This window comes from Protomyctophum parallelum (assembly GCF_964188405.1).
Source record: "Protomyctophum parallelum genome assembly, chromosome: 10".
In the NCBI taxonomy this organism is placed as follows: Eukaryota; Metazoa; Chordata; class Actinopteri; order Myctophiformes; family Myctophidae; genus Protomyctophum; species Protomyctophum parallelum.
In genome coordinates this window covers 25,328,020-25,353,621 of record NC_139704.1, presented here as the reverse complement: position 1 = coordinate 25,353,621, position 25,602 = coordinate 25,328,020, and the positions used below count along the sequence as shown (strand labels likewise).

The window sequence follows — 25,602 nt, the reverse complement described above, 5'->3', positions numbered from 1 at the left end:
TCCACGTTTTTGTCATAGGAGGAAGTATTCTCGTCTCTGTCGGGTGGCGACCTCATATGTCCAAAACCCTTACTTTTCACGATTAAAATTAGCAAAAGTAGCAGATCCACGAGCTGGAAACCGATCTTGTGGATCTGCTACTTATGACAACTTTTGTGTGACAATATGGAGATAGGAGGTTTCTTCCCAACAGCGGAAGTAGTTATAGTTATAGTTCCTACTATAGTGGTTCTACCGATAATGCAAACGCAGACATTCCCCTGATAGATCTCCCTCCAAGCTGTGAACTCTGGCAGTTCGACCAGCAGGGATGCAGAGAGAGAGAGAGTTGGAAGGGCTGGATGGATGGATGGATGGATGGATGGCCAGATGAGGAGAGAGGACAGGTGGAGATGCATGGGAGGGGGAACGGGATGGTACCCCCCTCTTCCAGCGGGATGGGATGTGGCGTGGGATGTGGTGCGTGTGTGTGTGTGTGTGCGCGTGTCTGTGAAGTGAGTCACAAGCCAAAAGGGATGCCGCAGCCTCGGGATGAGAGGATAATACAGGTATGCTCTACCTGAGTCACTCTGACACCTCCTGCAGCTGTTGGTTTCTGTAGGGGTTCAAATTTTAAACACATTTTAAACTGGATGGGGGGGAGGGGGGGGGAGGAGGGGGTTTGTCAGAGGTAGCATTATGAACACTACAACACAATTCACTTCAAACACAGCACAGTATGCGTTGCAGGCCTGACCCCGCGCGACCTGCCGTATATAAAAAAAAGAAAATGTTGCTAATGATGTCACAATACACATTCTAAAAAAAAAGAATACGTCCCGGTTCTTGATTCTAACTCGTGGTAAAGTACTTGATAAACACACACATAAGACCGCTCGTATCGGTGTCGTGCGTGCGTGCGTGTAGTAGTAGTAGTAGTAGTACACCCCACACACATGAAGGGAGCATTGAGTGAATGGAGATTGGAGATTCATTGAGTGAATGGAGGAGCTCTTATCAGTGACTGGAGGGAAACTAGCGAATATCACAGGGCTAATTATACGCAGACACGCCACTTCTCTCAACTCACACAGTATGGCTTTCATCTCGCTCTGTCACCGCTGATGTCAATGACATCATTAGGGCGGGAACTCGGGAAGAGAGAGAGAGAGAGAAAGACGGGGGATTCCCAGCAAATACAATAGTAAATGGACGTTAAAATAAATGGTAAACCACTGCTGTATGTATGTACATACAGTAGATATTGCAGTGGAAAGATTATTTTCTCCAGCCTTTTCTCTTGCCTTAAATATTCATAGTGCCTGAGGCCACCAGATGCAGAAGCATGTTGACATGCTGCCAATACTTGACATTAGTCAGATATTCCTCTTTGGATCCTCCTCCTCTGAAGGAACTTCAAGCAGCCAGGTCGCAGACAGAGGATAGTCCTGTGAACTGTTCTTAAGTGTCGCAGGGCAGGCTGACTCGCACGCACACACGCACGTACGTACGCACGCACACAGGCACGCACGCACGCACGCAGGCACACACACACACACACACACACACACACACACACACACACACACACACACACACACACACACACACACACACACACGCACGCAGGCACACACACACACACACACACACACACGCATGCACACAGGCACACACACACGAACGCAGGAGGGAGAGTTACTCGGTACATTTACTCAAGTGCTGTTAGAGGGATATCATTTTAAATATTACATTTTCAAACATGTTTGGGGTCAATCTTCAAACCTCATTGTGACTTCAAACTCCATTTTATATATTTTTTATTTTATTTTAGATTTAGATTAATTGGAAACACCTGTCCATTGGTTCATGGTGGCTGATATTATGCTTTATGGTCCCAATAATATGCCCCAGCCCCAATATGTGATCCAAATTTAAAACGAAGGAGAAGAAGAAACAAATTGACAAAACACGGCCGCCTCACACATTAGAAGGACAATATCAGTCATCCGATCCAAGGACAGGTGTTTTCAATGAATTCGACATGATTAAAATGCTTTGAAGCTCCAATGGGGTTTGTAAGGGGGCGTGTCTGATGAAATGCACATCAAATATCTAAATATTGAATCAAGCAACTTAATAAAAACTGTCTGGGGTGCTCAACATGTTTGTCCCAAACGTTTGGAAGTGAAATATCATTTAAGTAAAAATTGTAGGCACCTACTGTATCTATGTAAAGCGCCTTGGATAAAGGCGCTACATAAATGCACCATTTAACCATTTACACAAATATAATATGGAAATAAAGAGGATTCTACCTGACAGCAGGTTCACATACTGTAGTCTTAATGTCATGAATGAGTCACATTACACACACGTCACTACGCAACGCCACAGGGTGTACTGTACATTTACTTAAGTACTGTACTGAAGTACTGTACTTGAGGTATTTGTAGTTTACTTGAGTATTTCAAATTTCCATTTTTACTTCAAACGGGGAGAGAGATGGCGGGGAGACACAAAGTAAAGTTGGTCGCGATCGGGACGCGAACCCGCGACACACAGGACGTCATGCAGGATTTACCAACCAAGGTGCCTGGACCGCTAAGCTGGCCCAGGCCCAATACTTTTACTTATAATATTGCACTTTTACCCTACTACATTTATACGAAAACTTTAATGTTACTACTGTAGATACTTTGAAGATTTTGATTATTATTACAAAACATACATTAACCACTTCAGCCCTGTATACATTTTGGTCCTTTGAAAATAGCCGATCTACAAGCTCACACAGTGGTCAAACGGATGTTGGTGCTATGTTAACTATCTTTGCCACCCCCGGAACTTCCTCAAGGACCCCTGGGGGTCCCCAGACCCCACTTTGAGAACCACTGTCCTAAACAAATATGATTGGCTGAGGCTTCAAAGCACAGGAGTTCAACAACTTGTAAAGAGTGCAAGCGCGCGCACACACACACACACACACACACACACACACACACACACACACACACACACACACACACACACACACACACACACACACACAGGAAATGAGCTTCAAGTAGGTCATCATCTGTCTGAGAAGCACACGCACGCATGCACGCACGCACGCACACACACACACAGACTGACTGACCCTATATATAAAAGACAGCGCAGCATGTAGGTCAAGCGGTGGTCAGCTGACCAGCTCTCGTCATGTGCAAACAGCCACTGTCAGGATCAGGTACAGTACAGTACAGTACAGTACAGTACAGTACAGTACAGCACAGCACAGTACAGTACAGTACAGTACAGTACAGCACAGCACAGCACAGTACAGCACAGCACAGCACAGTACAGTACAGTACAGTACAGTACAGTACAGTACAGTACAGTACAGTACAGTACAGTACAGTACAGTACAGTACAGTACAGTACAGTACAGCACAGCACAGTACAGTACGATCTTAGGTTCTGGTGACTGATAATGCCCTAAAAAAAATTCATTTACGTTTTTCATTAATGTTTTTATAATTTGGGGGGAAATTAAAAATACAATAAATGAAAGCAGTAATCGAAAAAAATAAAATAAACATGGCCCCCTCACGTATTAGAAGGATGATATCAGTCACTAGAGTCAAGGACGGGTGGAGTAAAAATGGCAGCTAAAATGAATATCAAATCTCTAAATACTGAATCAAGCAACGTAAAAACTCTGGGGTGTTCACATAGACTTGAGTAGACGATGACATGACTCAAAACATGTTTTGAAAGTGAAATACCACTTTAAGTAAAAGTATCAATACTGCAATGTAGATATATAGGCTACTCTGTTACAAGTAGAAGTCCCACATTCAAAATACACTTGGACGAAAGTATCGGCATCAAAATATAGGGAAAATATAAGGAGCATTCAGTGATTTGGGTGATTTTGAAAAAAAGACACGGAAATGTATATAGGGCTGTAGTGGTTAGTGTGTTTTGTAATAATAATTCAAATCTACAGAGCATTATATAATTGCATTGGACTAAAAAGTACAATATTTGTAAGTTAAGTCCTCATCATATTGCATGATACTAAAGTGTGTGGGCAGCGAATGTCAATGTATAAATGAACTGTCTGCCCACTATAAAGGCCTATCCATAGAATGTGACCAGATTTGACTGAGAGCCTGCCATCGTGCAGCTTTTCACCAAAACTCCAAAATGAGTTAATAGCACAGGCAGACTCTTCACATACTAGAGCAGGTGTAATGTTAGAGACCACAGAAGTGAACCTTTCAAGCTTGTGTTCTCAACTCGCTGTTTCTCTGCAAGACATTACTCTAAAAAGCCATATTTCCAAAACTGGTGCGGGTCAAACTGAACAACCAATATGTCAATTTGAAGCTATTATTCCCTGCTTTCACGTGACATGAAAAAAAAAAAAAAAAAAAATCCAATGGCAGGCCCTCAGTCAAATCTGGTCACATATGGTGACCACCGAAACTGTTGTAAAAACAGAGAGATCACCACCGCAGCGTGTTGTAGTTTCCCCCAATATGGTTATCATATCACCTAAAACTGGAGTATAAATAGGCCTTTAACCGGATGAAAAACAGCTCCCTCAGGTCGGGTGATGCCAACCTCCTGGACGTCCCCAGAACAAAGCAATGGACGTGGGGTGACGAGGCCTTCTCTAAACTCACTCCCAAAACAAAGCAATGGACCTGGGGTGACGAGGCCTTGTCTAAACTCACTCCCAGCCAGTGGTGGAAAAAGTACTCACATATCTCACTAAAGAAAATAAATAGGCCTACTACCGGAATTCCGGAAGTACAAAAGTATTGGCATCAAAATGTACTTAAAGTACCAAAAAGTAGAAAGTACTGATTTGACAGAATGTCCAATTTCAAGTTTTCAAATGTATTAAAACAACATTCTTTTGAAAGTACCTTTCAGGTAAATGTATTAAAACAACATTCTTTTGAAAGTACCTTTCAGGGCAGAATATCTGCACTACAGAGACAGTGGTTTGGATCAAGCTGTCAAAGAAAGAGCAGGTGAAAAGGTGCACGTGGTTGTGTGTACGCCGTGAGACCCAGCCAGACAACATTGAGACATTGTTAAATTGGTACTTACTGGACTTTCATGCTAAACGTTAAATTGGTACTTACTGGACTTTCATGCTAAACGTTAAACAACATATCAGGTTCAGAATTTGAAAGGAAGGAAATGTAGACGTCGAAAACTCATTTCTAATATGTCAAGCGAATCTTATCTGAGGTTCTTTAACTGAAAATGTCAACATCAAGCGTTCAGTTGGGTACTACACCTGGGCCCGGCCTCTCAGCGCACACGCACACACACGCACACACAAAGTTTACAAGATATGATAAGCCTTCATTGATCCCAGGAGGAGGAGGGATAATGCAGGCGTCATGGCAGCGACAGCGTAGTGAGAATGGAAACACGGCTTACACTCAGTCCGTCAACCAGGATTATATGCACGGCCTATTAACGTCTATAACAGCCTATCAACGCTGACTGTACGCTATGATACCTACTGTACTGTACGTACCGACAGTCTATCATCAATGAATACTGTATGATAATAATAGCCGTAGGAATGAATATATACAGATAGCTCTACGCAAACATACACAAATGGACTGCACGCTCACGCACGCACGCACACACGCACGCTTGGACGCACGCACGCACTCACACGCGAGCGAGCGCACACACCTTGCCCACTTACCCACAGCCAAGTAAAGTCCCTGCTTGTTTCATTTCATTCCCTTCATAGCGCAGAGAGAGAGAGAGAGAGAGAAGAGAAGAAGAGAGACTAAAGTGTCAGATAGTCTTCCTCCTGCAGTGAGGCCAGTCAGTCAACGGAAAACACTCAGAGATTCTGCTTCTATTTCTCCAATAAGCACTGCTGCACGCACTTTATCTCTCTCTCTCTCTCTCTGCACATATCTCTTACTCCACAGTGCACTCTTCCCCCTGATCTCTCTCTCTCTCTCTCTCTCTGTCTCTCTCTCTCTCTCTCTCTCTCCTCCTGTGTGCGGCGGGTGTCTGCACAATGCACATCAATTATTCAGAGGCAGTCTCCCGGTCTCCCCGGCTTATCCAATCAGAGTGCGGCGCTCTACCCAGCTAATGGGCTCCCGCTGTACCTGCTACCGGCTCCAACACACACACACACACACACACACACACACACACACACACACACACACACACACACACACACACACACACACACACACACACACACACACACACACACACACGCACACACACACACGCACACACACGCACGCACAGGAGGGGAGGGAGGGAGGGAGGGAGAGAGGAGAGAGAGAGAGAGAGAGAGAAGAGCAGAGGAGGAGGCAGGGAGGATGACAAAGAGTGATAAAGCCAGACAAACATGAGGAGGTAGAGATAGAGATGAGGTGAGATATACTCCCCGCTGTTTCTCGCCCGCGTTACGCTCCATATCCCGCCGTACCGCTGTGCCGCGCGCGCCCCGGAAATAGCCGATCTACGAGCTGAGCTCCCTCTGCGGGGCTGCATGTGAGCTTGCAGATCGGCTGTTTCGGCAATAGACGATATACGCTGGAGAAGTGTGTAAATCCAGGCGATTCTCACCTATGGCTATATGGCGCTATTATTGATGTGTTCAATCTTTCTCACTATAGTGCTCTCCTTTGGCCCATCACTCGCACGCCATCACTCGCACGCTTACACAGTGTACACACACACACACACACAGGTTACAGTACACGAACGCACGCACAATGCATAATATACGGCAGCACTACAACTGCCATTTGTCAGCCCGGGAGGGAGGGAGGGAGGAAGGGGGAGAGAGGAGGAGGAGGAGGAGGGGGAGAGGGGTCGGGGGGGCATTGCAGCCGGCTCACATTGCAAACTTGCAGAGATGGGGTGGAGCTTAGAACATGCAAGACAGGCTGTGTCCTCCTGGCTGGAAGCCAGCGCTTATGACGAGAGAGAGGGAGAGAGAGAGAGAGAGAGAGAGAGAGAGAGAGAGAGAGAGGGAGAGAGAGAGAGGGAGAGAGAGGGAGAGAGAGCGAGCATTGGAACATCAATCTACTGTATTCAAAGGCATAGTGAGTCATTTGTAATAGCAGATATGTCCTGTCAAATGGTAAAAGAAAGAAAGAAAGAAGATAATAATCTGATGTTGCTCCCCTCTAGTCGCCAGAGCAGCGGTTCTCAAAGTGGGCCCTGAGGACCCCCAGGGGTCCCTGAGGGGGTTCCAGGGGGTCTGTTGAATCTGTTGAAACCCTTTTAACCCTGCTTCATACGTTATATAGGCTACTTTAGGGAAAAGTATACATATGTTCAACGTTGTGAACAATTTCGAACGATTTTGAAAATGTGTAACCAACACACATCTTCTCAAAAAACCTTTTCAGGCGGCTGTCTGCGGTCAAACATATATCAATGTAGGGGTCCTTGCTTTGAACATGTGAATCCCTGCTCTACATTCAAAGGCAGACCAAATAGATCATTTGTCATCAGTAAAAAGTAACAAAAATATGTAATGACTGACAGTCATTAATTTTTTTACTGTTAAGATCATTGACTGTTTAATAACCTGATGCCTTTTACCAGTTTAACCCCATTTAGACCTGAGGACGATTCTACAAATGTGGATATGATAAGCCTTCATTGATCCCAGGAGGAGGTGGGATAATGCAGGCGTCATGGCAGCGACAGCATACGTCAACCAGATTATATGCACGGCCTATTAACGTCTATTAACAGCCTATCAATGCTGACTATACGCTATGATAGCTACTGTACATACAGTACCGACAGTCTATCATCAATGAATATATGAATACTGTATGATAATAATAACCGTAGGAATGAATATATACAGATAGCTCTATACGCAAATTACGATTCTACAAAAACCTCGTTTCTACGTATGTCCTCAATATAGTTTTAGCAGGAGCAGACATGGGTTAGCTTTAGCAGGAGCAGAGATGTCTTAGCTTTACCTTTAGCAGGAGCAGACATGTCTTAGCTTTAGGAGCAGACATGTCTTAGCTTTAGCAGGAGCAGACATGGGTTAGCTTTAGCAGGAGCAGACATGTCTTAGCTTTAGCAGGAGCAGACATGTCTTAGCTTTAGGAGCAGACATGTCTTAGCTTTAGCAGGAGCAGACATGTCTTAGCTTTAGGAGCAGACATGTCTTAGCTTTAGCAGGAGCAGACATGTCTTAGCTTTAGCAGGAGCAGACATGTCTTAGCTTTAGGAGCAGACATGTCTTAGCTTTAGCAGGAGCAGACATGTCTTAGCTTTAGGAGCAGACATGTCTTAGCTTTAGCAGGAGCATACATGTCTTAGCTTTAGCAGGAGCAGACATGTCAGCTTTAGGAGCAGACATGTCTTAGCATTAGGAGCAGACATGTCTTAGCTTTAGCAGGAGCAGACATGTGTTAGCCTTAGCAGGAGCAGACATGTCTTAGCTTTAGGAGCAGACATGTGTTAGCCTTAGCAGGAGCAGACATGTGTTAGCCTTAGCAGGAGCAGACATGTCTTAGCTTTAGCAGCAGCAGACATGTCTTAGCTTTAGCAGGAGCAGACATGTGTTAGCCTTAGCAGGAGCAGACATGTCTTAGCTTTAGGAGCAGACATGTCTTAGCTTTAGCAGGAGCAGACATGTCTTAGCTTTAGCAGGGGCAGACATGTCTTAGCTTTCGCCAGAAACGGTAATATGTCGGGCGCGATGCGATCGCAAATCACTATTTACTGAACGTCGGACGGATTGGACAAAAGCAACAACTCAAAGAATCTACAATGAGTGGATTCCTATTGGGTGGGCGCCACTTCATCCCCATGCTGGAAAGGACGCAGGCGCTGCCTATATAGCAACCTGGAGCAGGCCACAGGTTTGTTTATATAGCGTCAGCCGGGTGGGTTTTGATATAAAGCTTTTGAGCCACTATATCGCTGATCTGGCACCCCGCGGGGGAAAAAAATCTATCACCGCGATATAGCCCACTAAGCTAAGATAATGGCTTACTCACCAAAGACAACGGTGTGAATCCGACACAAAGCCTAAAGCCACGAAAGAGAGAGGTGGGGGAGCACAGGGTAGGATGAATGTAATTAGATTAGATGGACATAATCTTCTCATCCTGTCCTTAACCTAGCCTGAACTCATCTCGCACAAACCATTAGGACCAGTAACCTATTAAAATTACCAGCTGGGCGCAGTGTTTAGTTTTTGGCAGCAATTTTCAATTTTAGTTTATTCATAGTCTTTGGACTGAAACTTCATTTAGTTTTAGTCATATTTTAGTCACCTAGAATGTTTTAGTGTTAGTCTAGTTTTAGTCTAGTTTAGTCTCATGCGATTTTAGTCGACTAAATCTACAGTTGATTTAGTCGACTAAAATATATTTTAGAGGGCCTTGATGCCGTTGTAATGACAGATTTTACACCTGCTGAAAATAGCCGATCTACAAGCTCACAACGCTCACAGCCCTGCGACGCATTGTGAGCTTGGAGATCTGCTATTTTCAGCATGCAACCATGGGTAAAGTAACTTTTACTGGATCTCTTGTCCACTAGTCCCTTCCTAACATTTTAGTTTGTTGACGAAATTGTCAATATATTTAGTCTCAGTTTTAGTCACCATAGCTTATAGTTTTCATTTAGTTTCCATTTAGTTTTCGTCAGTGAAAAAAGGTAGTCGAACATTTTTCGTCTTCGGCTGGGCGTACTGATGCCGACACGTACGTCATACGTACTCTGTACCCGACCACTTAACCACGGCTTAAACCCTCTGTGGGTACGCTGGTGACCGCCGGAGCCCCCAGGGCTCTGAACAAGGCCCCTGTGCTTCTTTCCCCCCATCTCCTCTAAATGCCGATCTGCAAGCTCGCACCGCGTCCCATTGTAACACTTTAAGCATTTTTTTAAGCATTTTTAAATACCACAAAATCCATCCAGCCATCCATCTTCAACCGCTTATCCGTAGTCGGGTCGCGGGGGCAACAGCTCCACCAGAGAGCTCCAGACTTCCCTCTCCAGAGCAACATTAGTAACTTCCTCCTGGGGGATCCCGAGGCGTGCCAAGGCCAGTGAGTCGATGTAATCCCTCGGATCCCTCCATCTCATCCTTGGTCTGCCCCCGAGGTCTCCTCCCAGTGGGACGTGCCTCGAGGACCTCCCTATAGGGAGACGCTCATGAGGCATCCTAACTAGATGCCCGGACCACCTAAGCTGGCTCCTTTCCAGGCGAAGAAGCAGTGACTCTACTCCGAGTCTCTCTCACGTGACTGAACTTCTCACCCTATTTCTAAGGGAGATGCCAGCCACCCGTCGAAGAAAACTCATTTCGGCTGCTTATACTTTCGGTCATGACCACAAAATATCTGTACCATTTATAATTGGGTGGGCAGCATTTCTAGAGAAATTTAGACCCACCCGAACACTGTTTGCCATCAGTGGCGTTAACCGACAGGGTGCTGATGGAAATTGGGTTACGGTTCATAGAAGGAGAAGATAGATGGATAGAAGATAAACTGACATGATGATGATAGCTATAGTTTTGTTTTTCAAGATGTGGCATATCCGTGTATATATACAGCGGATGATCTATGAGTCACACGTATGACTCAGTGAGCGACTATGTGTCGATCCTCGTTCCTCGCACACTCATTCTGAAGAGATGCGACACACAAATGAAATGACACAATGCATTGTTGAGACGCACGCACGCACTCACGCACGCATGCACGCACACACAGTACAAACAGGGTGTGTCATACTGTACGTCCCCGGAGGCCCTCAGGGTGTACGTCGGGGGAACGGCGTACCCAGAGGTGCCAGTGCTGCTATAGACAACCACCCAGTTAACACCACGTGTGTCATGGGAACACCCCCAGGAGAGAAGAACTACTTTCTGGCCTTGACAGCCCCATACATCCACTGAGCATGAGGATGCTATACGCACACCAGTCTGAATAGTGGTGCCAGCTCACGGCAGAAACATCTAAAAAGATAAGTCTTAAATAGACAAAAAGAGTGGCCGCACACACTGACAGCCAAAGCGCTGGTTATTTATTAGGACGCAGAGTGAGAAAGCAACGTTTCGGCAGAAGCAACTGCAGAAAAGTCCTATCTGATTGCATTAAACGACTTTAAAGCGACATTAAACTCGCTTTGCCACAAACTTTATGCACGCGCATACCCATAGCTAAAATCACGCACACGCACACATGTGCACGCACACGCACACACAAACACGCACACGCACACGCACACGCACACGCACACACACACACACACACACACACACACACACACACACACACACACACACACACACACACACACACACACACATCAAATCTCTGAAGTAAAATGTTGACATGAAGGAACGAGGGGTTTGGGTTGACAAGCGGTTTCATCGTCAAACGAAGGGCAAAAAAAAGAAAGAAAGAAAAAAAGAACAAAGCCACAGGAGAGCGTCAGAAACGGCAACGCTAAAAATAAACCCTCTCTGTATATCGTGTTAATAATTCAGCGCTTCGCTGCTCTTACTCAGCAGTAATTAAATATATAAGTCTGTAAGGTTGATTGGGTCAGTAACAAAAGGCGACTCGGATCGGCCCACTCTTTCCATCCATGGCTTCGTACATGAAGGAGAGAGAAAGAGAGAGGAGGGGATGGGAGTCTGACAGACTATATATATACTAGAGCGCTGCTTTTTAAAAGTGTGTGTGTGTGTGTGTGTGTGTGTGTGTGTGTGTGTGTGTGTGTGTGTGTGTGTGTACATGTGTGTGTGGTGTGTGTGTGTGTGTGTGTGTGTGTGTGTGTGCGTGCATGCACACAGCCACACACACACTTTAAAATGCTCTAGTATATGGAGTCCCTAGCTGCCTTGATGACTAAAAAGGCCTGAAATCTCCCGCCGAGCCAAAGCGGGTAATCCCTCTCTGGTCGCGGACTATTTACAGGTCTTTGACCTGAACTAGAGAGGGTGAGTGACAGAGAACAGAGATAGAGAGACAGATGAAAATCAGTCAATTCAAAGCATATTGAGATGAAGAAAGAGAGAAACATGGTCAGCTGTTGTAAGGAGACGATCAGGGTGTGTGTGTGTGTGTGTGTGTGTGTGGGGGGGGGGGGGGGGGGGGAGGGCAGACGAAAGCTTGCATTCTGTACACACTGCAGCTACGCTCAGTCTATGGGGATCACCCACTTATTTTCAGCTTGCAAGTTCCTGCTCAGCTATGTGAATTATGGGGTTGTGAAAAGTGTGCGTGAGTGAGTGTGTGCGTGTGTGCGTGCGTATGCCTTGAGTTTTTTCACAGGACTACTTTAGTTTACTCCGTTAGCCTCTTCTTAATGCTTGCTTTTGTCGAAGCGCCTTTTCAATCATTTAGTCTACAGTACATTTTAGACGATGACATTTGATACTCTCAATGGCTTCTTTAAAAAACAAATCTTTCTTCATTTTCCACGATGCACAATTTGCACCTCACCGTTTGCACGACATGTGTTTGTTTCCGCTTGTTTTCATTTGTCTTCCGTTTCAGTGTACGTAAAGCACCTTTGTACCTTCCTTCCGACAAGTTGGCTCTATAAATAAAGCGTATATTACTACCATCATGGTTGAACTAAAAACCCTTCCCCGGCCTCGCCGTGAACTTCCTGTACAGCTCTGAGGGTGACTTAGCGATCACATCAATGAGAATGGGGGAATATTTTTGTTTTGTTTTCCTTTCGACGAGAGACGAGGAACAGACAAGCCCCGACGTGTTCCAATGTCTTTGAGCGCTGCACGGCGAAGGGACGACCCGAGCATGACTGTCATTCCAGGCAGCGTCACCACCCCGGCAGCAGACCCGGTTCAAACATTTATACTTATCCCATTCTGAGCGGGAGGGGAACCCCTTTTTGTTGTTTTAAAGCATTATGTTATAATTTAGCTATTGGAAAAATAGCAAATCTACAAGCTCCTGTTATTTTTGAATAATGGTGAAAATGTGCCGCAAATTTTTCGAATATATGTTCTTTCACAGTGAACGTTTTTAACTCAAATCTTTGCTACTGGGGGAGGTCTCTGGAACAACATAGTTTCAGATGGGGGTCCATCTGATACAGACTATTCTGGGGGTCCTTGACATGAAAAAGGTTGAGCACCACTCACTCAGAAACATAGGTTTTTCAGAAAACGGTTAGGATTTAGAAGACATGTTTTTAGAATCGTCCTCAGGTCTAAATGGGTTAAGACATTCTGAACAGCTTCATGTGTCACCTTCTGACACTCGTCACTCAGCAGGCCTAGAACTCACTGCTATTGATGTGACACATTATGTGTACAGTACAGATTTATTTTACTGTAACCCAGAGTTGACCCTACAAACGCTCGCATGCTTACAAATAATGAATTGCATTTTTATAGCGCTTTTCTATAAGCGCTATAAAAGGCAAGTGCTCAAAGCGTTCCACAATGGTTCATTCATACATTGGGAGGTGAAGCGGCGAACAGTGGACACCAGCGTCCTCACTTCCCACATTCACACACCAATGGTGGCAAGCTCACACCGACCGACTCATTGGAGGCAATGTAGGGTTCAGTGTCTTGCCCAAAGACACTTCGACTAGTGGACAGGAGGAGCCGGGATTCGAACCGCCGACCCAGGGATCATTGGACGACCTGCTCTACCTCCTGAGCCACAGCCGCCCAGATGTGTTACATATTTTGTGGGGTGGCGCCCGGTGGCTCAGGGGGGTAGAGTGACCGGATGGTGAACCGCAAGGTTCCCAGTTCGAACCCGGGCTCCCCCAGAGTCAGTGTCGAAGTGTCCATGAGCAAGACTCCGTCTCAACCAATAATTGCTCCCAATGTGCCTTGCATGGTTTCCTCCGCCATCTGTGTGTCAATGTGTGTGTGAATGGGTGAATGTAATGCACAATCTCTGTAAAGCGCATTGGATAAAGGCACCATTTACCATTGATGTACCAGCTCACAGCGTGTCACTTGCGATGCAAGCTTGTACTGTACATCTGCTATTTTTGAAAATTTTAGTGTTTAAAAAGCAAAAAAAACCTTCTCTTGTTGTGTGTGTGTGTGTGTGTGTGTGTGTGTGTGTGTGTGTCATTTTGCACCACTGACAAGGCATTTGTAGAATCGGCGTACACATAATGTGAACGCCCCGCCACCAATAATAAGCATCTGGAATGTAGGAATGTTGGGACATTCAAATTAGTTTGATTCAGTTCCACAGATAATATTTAGCCTCTTTCTTACATTATGTGACAATTTGGCCAATGTTTTGACCAGTTTTTATCTGTTTGTTTGTTACTTTTGATGCAGTAATGGTCTTCTTCCTTTTTTTCCCCACTTAATTTTTTGTAGGTATTAAAAAGGTCTTAAAAATTCCTTAAAATGTCACTACACTATACTATGGTAAAAAATGGTAAATGGTGCATTTATATAGCGCCTTTATCCAAGGCGCTTTCCATAGATGTGTGCATTACATTCACTCATTCACACACACATTCATACACCGATGGCAGCTAAAACCATGCAAGGCACCAACCAGCACATCAGGAGCAATTAGGGGTTCAGTGTCTTGCTCAAGGACACTTCCACACTGACTCTGGGGGAGCCCAGGTTCGAACCTTGCCGTTTCCATCCGGCAACTCTACTACCCGATGCCACCCCCCACAGGGTACAGACCACTGGTAGTAGTGTACGTACAGCAGAGAGAGAGAGAGAGAGAGAGAGAGAGAGAGAGAGAGAGAGAGAGAAAGCCGACAAGAAAAGTGGATAAGTTGTCATGATAATGAAAGAGGCCATTATTTACGCAGCGAAACGAAGGACAACAAATGGACGGGAGAGACAGAGACGGACAGCTCTGCTGACAGCAGGCTGACACGTCCGCTGAATTAAAGCATGTCCACCCCCCCCCCACCCACACACACACACACACACACACACACACACACACACACACACTGACACGCCATTAATCTCTCATGGGCTGTCTGTTCAACTTGACATTGTGACCCGGTACGGTATGCTACGACAGCTCACGCTGGATTAACTACAGGTACTACAGGCACTACAGTATAGGCATATGTTTTCTGTATTGTTTTCACAGAAGATACTGTCTGTCTGTATCTACAGGACAATAAAATCGATCCTATCGGGGCATACAGACAATTTAGAGAGACACAATAACAAATAAAAGAAAACAAACAAACTAATACATTGCAGCGGTTTGTTTAATGGCCCTTTGGTGACGCTCCTCTGACACGGTTAGTCCAATTACCACTAGGGATGTCTCGATACACTTTTTACGTTCCCGATCCGATCCTGATAGACACACACGGGGACTACACATTTCACGCCCCCAAATGAGACAGCGTCCCACTTCTGGTCCGTTTCAACGGTGTACTGCAGCCGTCAATGCAATCCCTATGAGAGGCATTATAAAATACCCTCATTTCACTGGTTCATTACTGAGGCTGTAGCGATTGATTGATTTGTCCTTTTCAATGTCACATACCTGCCATCTCAATATACAACCCACAGTGTACTATAATATACTCCATCAGTTTGTGAAAAGTGCTGGCATTGTAAATCTCAAGTCAAAGTGGTCGCACAGTATATATATATATATATATATATAACAAGCTCAGCTTGTAGATCTGCTATTTTCAAAAGATTATTATAGATTTGAAAATGTAGACATTCTGCACAATGAATACCTTCACTATCATGTACTTTTAAGTACATTTAGAAGCCAATAATACATTTGTACTTTTACTGGAGTACATATTGAATTCTGGACTTTCACCTGTAACAGACATATTTCTACATTGCAGTATTGAGTACGTTTTCCACCACTGTGTGCGTGCATGCATGCATGCATGCGTGCGTGCGTGCGTGCGTGCGTGCGTGCGTGGGTGTCATCCCTCACAGTGTGACTCAGAGGTGGTCCTACTGATGTTCATGGCTGATGACTAAGTGATGGAACCGCTATAAAGCGTGCGCGGTGTGTCATCTCTTCCTGGATCGTGCCCTGATGATGATGCTACAGTACCTACTGCAAGGATACTGTAGGTGTGCTGATGAATAGACACAGCAAGACCAATTAAATAAGTCTTTCTAATTTATAACCAGGGATGCCACGATGCGTCATAATAATAGAATAATCTATATATATATATATACATTGTCTCTGTCGGGTGGAAACGTCATTATGTCAAAACTGTTACTTTTCAGGATTCAAATTCGAAAACAGCAAAAGTAGCAGCTCTGCAAGCTCAAAGGTTGTAGCTCGCAGATCTGATGCTTTTAGCTAGAGCAGTGGTTCATGTCAAGGACCCCCAAAATGATATTCATTAGCCTGCGGACACACCCCCCCCCCCCCCCCCCATTTGAAAATATATGCCAAGGGCCCAATAAGAGAAGATTTTGACGGCTCTAGCAGTTATTTTCAACCATTTTTATTTCAAGGGCCCTCGGCTTGACCTGAATTAGGCTAATTAAGCATTTCTGCCTCTGAGACCGCAATTTGTATTGTAAGATCAATGTTAATTTAACTCTGAGAGTGAGAGAGTTTAACTCTGAGAGCGTACAAATGGAACCAAATGGACCCGTTGAACTCCCTCAAGGACCCCTGGGGGTCCCCGGGCCAAGTAGGGCATTGATTTATGACCCCTGGGGGTCCCCGGACCAAGTAGGGCATTGATTTATGACCCCTGGGGGTCCCCGGGCCAAGTAGGGCATTGATTTATGACCAAACACAACACAAGTTAGAACGTGGAGGTTTATGCCCGACAGCGACACTACAGTATATAAATGAATCGATTAGCGATTCATTAATGAGTTAATTAATCGATTAATTCCTCACACGGTGTCAGGAAATATAGTACCCGTAGTCAAAACGGGATACCTTAAAAGCTTATTATTATTCAAATTAAATCAATCAGTTCGATTAGCTGCGGCATAAGCAAATCGAGTGAAATCTTGCTGAGGGAATCGAAAACGTTTATTTTCTCGCGGGGCAAAATAATTGATAACGTAAAATAAGTGCTTTCTTTATCAATGCCCCACCAACCCAATAACCTCAACGGTATAGTATAGGAATGGATGCAAGCAGGATAAATATTGGGTGTGATTGATCAGCAGTGCGGTACGGGGCCCATCCCCCACCCCTCCATCCATCCTCCATCCTGTAAGGAGTCTCCAGACACGGAGCATCCCAGACTCCTGCTCTCTAGTCTGGGCTCTCAGGTGTCAGGATGTGCAGCCCCCATGTCGCCACGCTGGCTGACGCTGGCTTGTGCTAGGGCTGCACTTTTACATGCACGCACACACGCACGCACGCGCACGCACGCACGCACGCACGCACGCACGCACGCACACACACACACACACACACACACACACACACACACACACACACACACACACACACACACACACACACACACACACACACACACACACACACACACACACACACAGGCACGCCGCACGCATAACATCCTTTGTAAGACGGCAATATTTAGGAATGCCATATTTCTTCATGTAACGCTTTTTTGTAGCCTTTGTTTTATTTTATTTCTTTCTACTGTACTTGTGGACGACGTGTGGCCCTCACAGGTATAGAAATACAACCACACACGCACAGACGTGCTCACGCACGCACGCACACACACACACACACACACACACACACACACACACACACACACACACACACACACACACACACACACACACACACACACACACACACACACACACACACACACACACACACACACACACACACACACACACACACAGTACACAAGCATGCAGCACATAAGACATTTTTATGGCAGTGTTTTGTGCTGACTTAGCTGTATTGGTGAATAAAGCCAAAGGCCCCTCTGTGTCTTTCTTAATGCATGGCTGTGTTGTACCACTGTACAATACAGTATTACTGTACAGTAGTACTGCGTTGCAGTGGCCAGTAGCTTCTCTTAGTTGTGTATTTGCACATTTTGTTTCTGAAATAGAAAAGTTCCCTTTGCTTGTAATGTTTCATGTAAAGCACAGTGCAATGTGCTATACAAATACACCTTCCTTCCCTTGCCTATAAGTGTGTTAATTATTATGAACTGTATTTCTGTGAGTTTGGGTCCCAGGAGCACCTTGTGTGCTTATAAATGTAGTAAGAGTCAAAAGTGCAATTATAGCAGTCTTTGGGGGGAAAAAAAGAGTGTAGTGATTAGTCGTGAAAGAAATAAAAACTATTGTACATTATCGTCTCTGTCGGGTGGAAACCTCATATTATGTCCAAAACTGTTCCTTCTCGGGATTCAAAAGAAAAAGTCGCAAAAGTAACAGGTCTGCAAGCTCCAAACGCATCGCTTCGTGCCGCGTTTCCAGCTTGCAGATCTGCTACTTTTGATGCTTCTGTACAGTGTGACGCCGTAGTACGATCAATTAGGGCTGTTCATTTACGCGGGTAGGGGGGGGGGGGGACTCACAAGAGCAACCAAATGTACGTTGTTACTGTCCGCCGCTGTACCCCTACCCGCCTTTATTTGACAGTGTACAGTAAGTTGACAGCCAGAATGGGAGGAGAGAGATGGGGAGTGACACGCAGCAAAGGGATTTAGCAGCCTACAGTATAGGTGCGAGGCTTAGTGAGCTATAGCAGATCGGCCATTTTCACATGTATTCCCCTGTCTTATACTATGTGATGATTTGGCCAGCTTGTTTGACCAGTTCATATAGTATACTTTGACGATGACCTTTGATGCAATAATGGTATTTTGCATACAGGTTGAGAGCCACTGCTTTAAAGTAAGAACCATAATGTTTCTGTGGGGGTGTAGGGCACACTGTAGGATGGCTGTCTTCTTCATCTCCCTCCCTCCCTCCCTCCCTCCCTCCCTCCCTCCCTCCCTCCCTCCCTCCCCCCCCTCCCTCCATGGTGTAATTACAACCACAGTTCCCATTTGTACGGCCATGCGTAAACAAAGCCCTTCTTCCTGAAAGCCTGGCTCTGTCTGTCTGCTGCCTGGGCGTCTATTAGATCCTAGCAGCATCAAGCTGGCCGGGACATGATGAAGACTGTCAGCTGGCCCAGACAGTATGCCTGCCTGGACTACAATCACATTACATTAACCCCCCAACAGAGAGAGAGAGAGAGAGAGAGAGAGAGAGAGAGAGAGAGAGAGAGAGAGAGAGAGAGAGAGAGAGAGAGACAGAGACAGAGACAGAGACAGAGACAGAGACAGAGAGAGAGACAGAGAGACAGAGAGAGAGAGAGAGAGAGAGAGAGATCAATATCATACACTGACGTCTATATAGTGAATAGACCACTCTCAACCTGCAGTACTTGAGTCAAAGTAGAGATGCTCCTGGTCAAATGTCGCTCCACTACAAGTGAAAGTTCCTCTGTACTTGCGTTCAAGTACCAGGGAGTACTTGGTAACAAAGAATTCTCACATTTTCCTGAACTTTTCAAATACCGGTAATCACATACTGTATCAATACTAGTGGAAAATAGTACAGCTTTAGGGCACCATTTCCGTCACCGCTAAACCCCTTATCAATAAACTTATTTTGCCATTTTTACTATTTTGAAATAGTACTTGGAATAGGCACTTCCTCTTATTATGAAACGGTGACGTTATTCGACCTTGTTCGGAAGCAACGACAAAACAAAGGAATCAGCCCCCAAATAAATCATCTGGGGACCCTCCTATAGGGCCCGACCCACAGGTTGAGAACCACTGATTTACTTTAGGTAAAAACAACAAAACCAAGAAAAGGTTTAAATCTTTAAATAATATGGAGATACGAGGTTTTCAGCCCCGACAGCGACGATAAGTGTCTGTCTGGTATCAGATCAGATCAAATCAAATGTTTGTTTATAAAGCATTGTTTACCAGAGACAGACCATGAAGTGCTGAACAACAAAAAAACTGGCTGACTGACTGACCCTACTGACTGGCTGGCTGACTGACTGACTGACCCTACTGACTGGCTGACTGACTGACCCTACTGACTGGCTGACTGACTGACCCTACTGACTGACTGACTGACCCTACTGACTGGCTGGCTGGCTGGCTGACTGACTGACTGACCCTACTGACTGGCTGACTGACTGACCCTACTGACTGGCTGACTGGCTGACCCTACTGACTGACTGACTGACCCTACTGACTGGCTGACTGACTGACCCTACTGACTGGCTGACTGGCTGACCCTACTGACTGACTGACTGACCCTACTGACTGACTGACTGACTGACCCTACTGACTGATTGACCCTACTGACTGGCTGACCCTACTGACTGGCTGACCCTACTGACTGACTGACCCTACTGACTGACTGACTGACTGACCCTACTGACTGACTGACAGACTGACCCTACTGACTGACTGACTGACCCTACTGACTGACTGACCCTACTGACTGACTGACTGACTGACCCTACTGACTGACTGACTGGCTGACCCTACTGACTGACTGACTGACCCTACTGACTGACTGACCCTACTGACTGACTGACCCTACTGACTGGCTGACTGACCCTACTGACTGACTGACCCTACTGACTGACTGACCCTACTGACTGACTGACCCTACTGACTGACTGACTGACTGACCCTACTGACTGGCTGACTGGCTGACTGACTGACCCTACTGACTGACTGACTGACTGACCCTACTGACTGACTGACTGACTGACCCTACTGACTGACTGACCCTACTGACTGACTGACCCTACTGACTGACTGACTGACTGACCCTACTGACTGACTGACTGACCCTACTGACTGACTGACCCTACTGACTGACTGACCCTACTGACTGACTGACTGACCCTACTGACTGACTGACCCTACTGACTGGCTGACTGACCCTACTGACTGACTGACCCGACTGACTGACCCTACTGACTGGCTGACTGACCCTACTGACTGGCTGACTGGCTGACCCTACTGACTGACTGACTGACCCTACTGACTGACTGACCCTACTGACTGACTGACTGACCCTACTGACTGACTGACTGACCCTACTGACTGACTGACCCTACTGACTGACTGACCCTACTGACTGACTGACCCTACTGACTGACTGACTGACCCTACTGACTGACTGACCCTACTGACTGACTGACTGACCCTACTGACTGACTGACCCTACTGACTGACTGACTGACCCTACTGACTGACTGACTGACCCTACTGACTGGCTGACTGACCCTACTGACTGACTGACCCTACTGACTGACTGACTGCCTGCCTGCCTGACTGACTGACTGACTGCCTGACTGCCTGCCTGACTGCCTGCCTGACTGCCTGACTGACTGACTGCCTGACTGACTGCCTGACTGACTGACTGCCTGACTGCCTGCCTGACTGACAGCCTGCCTGCCTGACTGACTGCCTGCCTGACTGACTGCCTGAGGTCTTGTCAGGTGACTCAGGTCCCTGTCAGCCAAGACAGAGTGATCCAGCACGCATCATGCACACCTCTCCATCTACCCACAAACACACCCATACCCCCCCACCCCGACACACACACGCACGCACACCCACATGCGCACGAGCACACGCGCACACGCACACACGCATGCACACGCACACGCAAACACACACACACACACACACACACACACACACACACACACACACACACACACACACACACACACACACACACGTTTCACTTTGACAAATAATGCAGGAGAAGAATGGGCCGTTCCAGCAGCACTGAGCGCGTATAGATCGGAGGAAATTGGATTTGATAGGAAAAAAAAGTATGAGGATAGCATTTACTGTGTGTGTGTGTGTGTGTGTGTGTGTGCGCGTGCATGCATGTGTGTGTGTGTGTGCGTGCATGTGCATGTGCGTTGTAAGAAGCACTCCATTTCTCTTTTACTTATAAGTAAAAGTAGCAACACTCAACTACTCATACTATGTTACAAGCAAAAGGCCTGTATTCAAGACATAAGTAAAAGTACATGAATATTGTACTGTACAGAAGTACAGAACTACTGATGTTACTTTGCACCACTGTGTGTCAGTGGTGTAAAGCAAATAAGTACAATTTTGAGGATTTCAAATTTCCACTTTACCATACTTTTACTTTTACTCCACTACAATTATTTTCAAACTTTAGTTACTAGTTACTTTGTAAATTGTGATTCCCAGTGCACATTAACCACCTCAGCCCTATATATTTTGGCAATTTGAAAATAGCCGATTTACAAGCACACAATGCGTGAGATGCATTGTGAGCTTGTAGATCTGCTATTTTGAAAATAATTTGAAAACTTGTGAAAGTGGACATTCTGCACCATAAGTAGGCTACTTTTGGTACGTTAAAGGGACACTTCACCCCTTTTGCAACCAGATCTTATTTTAATGATGTTTGGGAGACAAGAAACACTTTCCTGGGGGTTTTTATGTGGGTAATATGTGTTTTTAGATATTTTAGTATTTCCAGGAAGAAAGTGAGCCCAGTGTCCATGATGTCATGGACACTGGGCTCACTTCCTTCATGCACTACAATTACTATAATGCTTTGGTGCACTGCTCCTCCTTGTAGATAGGGGTAGGGCTGTCTTTGTGAGACATGTACAGTAACAGGACATGTAGTCCAGGACGTACTTGAGCCAAGTGTCCACGACATCATAGACACTTGGAAATACTAAAATATCTAAAAACACATATTACCCACATAAAAAGTGTTTCTTGTCTCCCAAACATCATTAAAGGTATATTCAGTGATTTCACTCAAAAAACCTTAGGTTTCGTTTTTGGCGGTGGGACCCAGCCTTTCGTCCAATCAGGATAGAGAGTAAAAAACGAAACCTAAGGTTTTTTGACTCCCAGGGGTTAACTGGGGACAGGGAGGAACTCCTTATATGGCCAGCACACTCTATAGTAGGGAGGATTATCACAACAAAACAAAAAAATAAGTGATATTTGAATTAAGTGAAATCACTGAATATACCTTTAAAATAAGATCTGGTTGCAAAAGTACATTTTGATATCAATCATTTTGCACTTTTACTCAAGGAATTTTTTAATCCAGACTTTTACTTCTACATTGCAATATTGATACTTTTACTTTAGTAAAAAACTAAACAAATGTGAGTAGTTTTCCAACCACTGCTGTGTGTGTTAGAGGGAGAAGTATGAAGAGTGTTGAGCAGACTGTTTTTGTGTGGATCTGCCAAACGGTGCAGCTCGTCTCAATGGCTCATGAATGTTTAATGGAAACTAAAAATATCTGTTCCCTCACAACACTCTGTGTGGTTGTCTGTGGCGTTTAAAAATAATACACAACACTCTCACATACTGAATGTGTGGTTGTCTGTGGCATTTTAAAATAATACACAACACTCTCACATACTGAATGTGTGGTTGTCTGTGGCGTTTTAGCCTATCAAGACCTGAGACCAGATTCTACAAATGTCTTCTAAATCCTGACAGTTTTCTGAAAAGCCTATGTTTCTATATCAGTGGTGGATAATATCTGTATTTCCCCCATCTGAAAGTATGTTGTTCCAGGGACCCGCCAGAAGCAAAGATTAGAGTTAAAAAAACGTTCGCTCTGAAAGAATATATATTAATTCATTCATTTTTCAAAAATAACAGATCTACAAGCTCGTAGTGCAGCAATCTGTGCCGCGCTATGAGCTTGTAGATCTGCTATTTTTCAACAGCTAAAGTTTAAATAATAAGGGTTAAAGTTGTTAAAAGCTATAAGGTGACACAGATGCATCCTCAGGTCTAAATCGGTTAAAGAAATTATACACAACACTCATGTGTGGCATTTTAAAGTATATACACAACAATCATTAGGAACAAGTCGCCAATACTTTTCTTTCCGTTATCCTTTTAGCCTAAATGTCTGACTGTACAATATGACGTTTATATTTCTGACTAATAAAGTATTCAATCAATCAACGAGACTCTCGTGTCTGCTGTTGTACTGTACGTCATTTCCACATTTTGAACTTGCCCAGGACTTGCAACCTGGTCTCCCGGGCAAACCATGTGCAACCCAGATTCGGCACAAAAAAGGGACTAAATTCATTTAGTTCCTATGCCACAAAAATGTGGAACGCCCTACTAACAGACATGCTACTAACAGACATGCAAATCCCTTGACTCCTTCAAATGCGCTCTCAAAGGGCACCTACGGACGGCTGCAATTCAGAACTGGCCCCCGTAAAATCTGAATCCCCCACCCACCCCTTTTTCCCCTCACTATTTTTCCCCTTTTTTACCTCCTTTATGATGATTTCCTGTTTTTGGCGTAGTGTTTATTTGTACGCCTCTAAATGTTATGATGAATTGAAAAAGGTGGACCCTGTTGTAAACAAGTATAGTGCTTTATGGTGTTGTCCACTCAGTTAACAGTTTTTGTATTGAGTTGTGCTTGAAATGTACTGTAATTCTGCAAACTGTTAATAAATACATCAATCAAAATCAATCAAGCGCGGGAGGAACACTATAGAGACAAATACCTTATCCACTTGCCTAAAGGAAAAAAGGGGAGATATCAAAGAAAGAAAAACAGGTGCGCTTTTTCTGGAAACTGCCCTTGGTTTAAGGCAGTGGGTGCTCAGTATTTTAGTCTGCTCTGAAGAAAAAGGCTGTTTGCCGAAACGCGTCAGCGTTCTCAAATAAACATGAGAAATTGCATCTTTTAAATTTTTCAGGCAGAGGCTTTGAGCCTCTCGGCTACACAAGGACCAAAGTGACTCTACGCCTAACATCCATAATAATACATAATAATAACACGCATAATGAGATATCTGTCCAGCTCCAAGAAAGATCATCATAACACTACACATAATGAGAGTGTCTGGACACCAAATCATAACATTCATTTACTTATATGTGAATCCCTAACCCTGAGTTTAGTCACGAATGCAGCATTTTCCCCCGGATGAGAAATATGAGAAAGAAAATACAGTGTGTGATTTCGACCGCTTCACTTTGTTTTGAAGTTTGCCTGTTTTACTATAGAACAAGTCATGAGGACCGTTACCAATCGATGTAAAACAAGTGAACAGCAGCACATAGGACAGGTTCTGTCGCAACCTGGGAGGGTACTGCAAGCGGGTCCCCAAAAAATTGGCAAAAGACCATCATCATTCTAATGATAATATAACTTTATAACAAATATGTATCGTCTCTGTCGGGTGGAAGAAACCTCATTTTGTCCAAAACCTTTACTTTTCAGGATTCAAATTGAAAAGTTGCAGATCAGCTACATTCAAATTGTTATGCTTTTCTGTCAAACGTTTGTTGTTTCTTGTTCCCATAAGTATAGGACTTATGAACAAGCAGGCCCCATCTCAGTTCCGTGCATAACATGTGATGCCTCTTGGAACTATGACTGGTAGCCTTTTGTTAGCATTGTTTCGTTTATTATGTACTGTACGTGTGATCTGTTTGTGTATGTGTCTTTTGTATCCTGATGACTGCTTGGCACAAAACACATTTCCGAAAGGACAAATAAGGTATCTATCCATATATCTATCTAAGCTGTAGTTTGATCAGGTAGGGGTGTTAATCCCCCCTCCCCCCAAAAACAAATAAACAAAC

General features: G+C 44.8%; 1 protein-coding gene across 1 annotated transcript in view; it reads right to left on the bottom strand.

Moving 5' to 3' along the window:
* The window catches only part of zmiz1a (zinc finger, MIZ-type containing 1a), a 181,288-nt gene that overhangs the window by 45,416 nt on the left and 110,270 nt on the right, over nucleotides 1–25,602 (bottom strand). The window contains exon 6 of the mRNA XM_083774390.1: nucleotides 560–595. Coding sequence (XP_083630516.1) covers nucleotides 560–595 — 36 coding nt within the window. The remainder of the gene's footprint in view (nucleotides 1–559; nucleotides 596–25,602) is intronic.